At 32.5% G+C, this 5,000-nt stretch overlaps 1 protein-coding gene across 1 annotated transcript in view; it reads left to right on the forward strand.

Moving 5' to 3' along the window:
• LOC119573329 (UDP-galactose/UDP-glucose transporter 7-like) overlaps window positions 1-2,517 on the forward strand; it is a 5,546-nt gene extending 3,029 nt beyond the window's left edge. The window contains exons 5-7 of the mRNA XM_037920510.1: window positions 983-1,204; window positions 1,622-1,813; window positions 2,313-2,517. Coding sequence (XP_037776438.1) covers window positions 983-1,204; window positions 1,622-1,813; window positions 2,313-2,461 — 563 coding nt within the window. The 3' untranslated portion in view covers window positions 2,462-2,517. The remainder of the gene's footprint in view (window positions 1-982; window positions 1,205-1,621; window positions 1,814-2,312) is intronic.
• The last annotated feature ends 2,483 nt before the right edge of the window (window positions 2,518-5,000 follow it).

Genomic DNA, 5,000 nt, shown 5'->3' on the forward strand with positions numbered 1-5,000 from the left:
TGAGTATGAGTGTGATGCAGATTTGTGATAGTGTGAAGATTAGTTTCATACACATGAGTCTAGTGTGACTGATTCATCTGTGGAAAAGAATATTGAGAAGCTGTACAGTTTATAGATATTAATTTATAGATGTAGAACTTGAATTTATTGTTTTAGGCTGGTAATTTTACTCTTTGTCTAGTTTTTGGAACTTTTTATGATGATTGGTGTATAATAAAAGTCTTCCTATATTAAATTTGTACTGATGCTATGAGGCGTCTAACCCAAAGTGAATACTGATTTCTTCAGAACTAGTAAAAAAAGGTGAAGCAATATTGGTTATATAATTATGACATAGATTAATGCATGATACAGGAATGAAAGTCCATATAGAAAATACTCTGTATATTACAGGCAACTTGCAATATGCAATTATGTGTGTATACTTACAACTCTGTCTGTCGCTGTCTGCCTGTCTCTGTGTCTGTCTGTCTGTCAATCTGTCTATCTATCCATCTATTTATATAATTGTTTCTCTCTCTCTCTCTCTCTCTCTCTCTCTCTCTCTCTCTCTCTCTCTCTCTCTCTCTCTCTCTCTCTCTCTCTCTCTCTCTCTCTCTCTCTCTCTCTCTCTCTCTCTCTCAGTCACTCTACCTGTATTTGTCCGTCTGCCTGTCTCTCTGTCTGTCTATGTGTCACACCCTCTGTCTGTCCATCTTTCTGTCAGTGCCTCTGTGTCTTTCTCTCTCTGTCTCTGTTTGTTTGACTCTATCTGTGTATCTCTCTCACTCTCTGTCTCTCTTTCTGTGTCTTTGTGTCTGTCTTTCTCATTTTCATTCTTTCTCAATCTCTGTTTCTAACTCTGTTAGTCTCTATAACTACTGTATATATGCATGTGTGTATGTATGTACATGTGTATGTATGTATGAGCAGTGTATATACATTATGTATAAACTACAGTATTTACATTCAATAACTTCACTTCATGTTTATTTCTGCACAGGGCTCTCTGACCCAAGTTTTGATGGGTTTGCATATACTATGGGAAGCTTAAGTGTTGTGACACAAGCAGTATACCTTACATTGGTTCAGCAGTGTGGAGAGAATCAGTTCTCTCCTCTGCACATCCTTCATCTTAATAGCTGCATCTCCTTCACTCCGTTTATGCTCCTGACATTTGCCTTTGGAGAGGTGGACAAAGTTTTAAGATTTGAATATTTTAATGGTAAGGCCATTTCTAAGTGTATAATATCATTCTCGCAAGAATTTGCTAATGAAAAGTAAAAAAAAGAGTACTATGTTTATAAGTGATGTAAACTGGAGAATCTTTGTGTCAATTTCACCAAAGGAGAAACAAGTTTTTTTTTTTTTGTTGAAATATGGTAGAATAAATAAATTTATTAATTATTAGAAATTGAATGATTTTACACTGACAAATCAATTTTTTTGTTTATACTGTATTGTGTTTAGAATGTAAGCCTTTAGGGAATCAAGGCTTTTTCATGATTATGTGGAGTAAAGTCACAATTATTATTATTATCATTATTATTATTATTATTATTATTATAAAAAAAAAAAAAAAATCTTAAAGAATACCTGTAGAGAACCTAATTATTTCCTCAATTCTCTTATGTATTTACAGATACAAGATTCCTAATAATCTTGCTGGTGCTACTAGTATTCGGCCTCTCGCTTAATTTCTCACTGTTCCTGTGCACAATGCTCAACTCGGCTTTAACTACCTCTATTATTGGTGTTATCAAGTCTGTCCTCCAAACAATCATTGGCTTTTTCGTCTTTGGGGGTGTGGTGTTTGATCCTGTCAATTTAACTGGTAGGTTAATATTTATGTATACTGTATATGCAGAACATATATATATATATGTGTGTGTGTGTGTGTGTGTGTGTGTGTGTGTGTGTGTGTGTGTGTGTGTGTGTGTGTGTGTGTGTGTGTGTGTGTGTGTGTGTGTGTGTGTGTGTGTGCGCGTATGTGCGTGCGTGCGTGCGTGTGTGTGTGTGTGTATGTGTGTGTGTGTGTGTGTGCGTGCGTGCGTGCGTGTTCACGCATGCCCGCAAATCTGTGCTTTTGCGCCTGTGCATGTGTGCATATGCATCTGTCTGTATCTGTGTATATCTTTATCTGTGTCTATGTTAGTGTATATGATTGTCTGTTCATACCTTTTTATACTAATATATTCATGCATGATAAGAGAGCGAGGAAATAATGATATAATATGTGACAGTGATCTGAGAATATGGCGGTACTTTATTGATGGTATCCATACAGAGAATTCATTAGGTACAAGAGTCTAATTTTTTTGTTCTCTTAACAGGCATTGTGTTAAACACGGTGGGAGGCTTCATGTACACATATACAAAATACAAGGAGGAATGGAAAAAAAGAGTTAAGATAGACCTAGGTGATGCTGGAATACAGCACACTGGGTGGGAGCTTAAAGAAAAACTTGGAACTAAAAGGTGATGAAGTTGTACTTTGACAGAGTGAAAGTAAGTGCTTGGGATGTTTCTATTTGTGCGTTTATTTGTGTAATCATTTAGAGACCGTGTTTCCAAATGGAAAAGGATACCTTTTTTAAGGATGAGAAATCCCTGTGCAATATATGAGATAAAGTCTGATATTTCATATAGAAAACTAATTTAATGATTATAGAAATATCTGGGGGTATAGGTAAACAGTATATTATATTCTTGAGTCCAGACTCAGGATATGAAAATATATGTTAACAGTATTTTAACTTAAATACAAACATATTCTATGCTAGGTCAGCCAAATACAGAATAGTAAAAACAAGATTTTGGAATAACAGGAAAGGAGTGAAATCTCATGGTATTTTATATTATGTTATTTTCTGATTTTTAATTCTGGTAGTTTGTATGCTGTTGGATGTCAGGTTATTTATGATTTTATTCATGTGGAATAAAATGACAGTACTGATAATTATTATTATGGATTGGATTGAGTCTGCAGATATTTTTTCACATGGTTAAGTATTAATTGTATGATATGTTAACCCAAAGATGACTTCTTATCCCCCATGGCATATTGAGCAATGTGTCTGTCAACACATTCAGAATTATATATATATATATATATATATATATATATATATATATATATATATATATATATATATATATATATATATATTTATATTTATATTAATTATATGATTTTGGCTGTGGCATGCAATTTTTTTAGGAAATGAGGATAACATACTTGAATTCTACTCGAGGGACTGTATATCCTCAGTGCAATGAGGATATACAATGCAAGTGCACACAATGCACAGCAGGTTGATTATGTTTGACATGAATACTGCCACCATGACATTTAGGCTTGATTTGTCATGACAAAAATAAAATAATTGTGTTCATTGACTTAATTTTGAAAAGCAATTGGGGCTTAATTTGAAGAATATTAAAGATTTGACTTGCAAGAGATAGAACTGTCCATTAACTTTTATCAGAAGTGTTTTTCTCCATATTTGCTACAGGCTGTGTACCTATATAGCGCAGGCAGAGTGATTATGGTATGATTGTTTGCAGTCTTCATCATAGGTTGTGACAAGAGTGTTCAAAAGTACTGACATTGGTTGTGACAAGAGTATTAATATATAGTTTGTGATACAGTAATGGGAGTCAGAGTATTTTTCAAGACATTTCAAGAATGTTAAATGGTTACTTATACGTATATTAAAAGAAAAGTTTAAAAGAAAACATTAACATGGTTTGTTTTGGTGCAATTTACACATGTAAGGTATGCATTTTTATTACATAGTGATATTGCTGTACAATTCCAGTATTTTAGACATGAGAACTTTCAATTGCATATTTTTTTTCTAATGCTGTCATGTAAACCAGCTTAAAAGAGGTTCATAAAAGTAGAAAAGAATGAGAATAAATATCTTCACAATACAAAGGATGTATTTGCCTGGTTTCAGTAATATTTTGTTGTGTATTGAGCTCAATTGTATTCAACAAATTATTCTGTTCACAGTTTTAAGGACAGTGAAAGTTTTCTCAATGGTGTAATAATCCTGGAAAGTGCAATTATTTCCAGTGTGAGGTTTGGTTATAAGGCACAAAGAAAATTTTAATGCACATTGTAGAGATTGACCAAAAATATTTATTTTGATTTTGAAGGTTGAAGGGTTTTATCATTGGGTTTTGTTACGAGTTTCTGATTTTATCACGTTATTTTACATTGATTATTTTTATAAAGGAAATGGGGTTGTTTTGCTCATCATTGAGAGGATTTTAATACTTGCAAGATGAGTAGGTTGATAATTTTATTGTTGGATGAATGGTTGATGAAGTTATTTTATATTAATTGAACATATGGAGTTATGCTCCTGTGTTTAGGGAATTGCATGTTTTGAAATAAGTTGAAAGGAGATCCATAGACATTCCTTGTAGGTATTAAACTTGGGTTTAACTTTTTTTATGTATTTTCTCTACTAATATTTGTATATAATTGTAATAGACCCAGATGAAAGTTCAGTGATGCAGGTACGATGCAACAGAGTTCCTTACATTCCAATGGTGGTTAATACCACTCTCATTTAACATAGTCATAACTGTATAAGAAAAGATAACTATATAAGAAAAGAATATTCATGTGTTATTCCTTGGGTAACAGGTTAGAGATAATGGCAATAAATACACCCACATGGCATTTGAATGTAATACATTTTAGATAAGATTTAAATAAGATTATTGAATGATCATGGTATGAAATTGCAAAGTGGATATGAACTGAATATGTTCCACAAACCCATTTTGATTATAGAAGTTTCCAACAATAAAAACAACCATGCATGTACATAAATACATATTATACACACACACACAAGTGTGGAAGTATTTTATTATACTGTCTGAGCTAATCATGAATATATAATTTTTTCTATCTGTATAATTTTTTACACCTGATTTTGTTTTGTAATTCAATTAAATATTGCAACTCACATATGTGTTTTATTCATTTTTTTATGTGCATT

This window comes from Penaeus monodon, chromosome 5 (assembly GCF_015228065.2).
Source record: "Penaeus monodon isolate SGIC_2016 chromosome 5, NSTDA_Pmon_1, whole genome shotgun sequence".
Taxonomy (NCBI): domain Eukaryota; kingdom Metazoa; phylum Arthropoda; class Malacostraca; order Decapoda; family Penaeidae; genus Penaeus; species Penaeus monodon.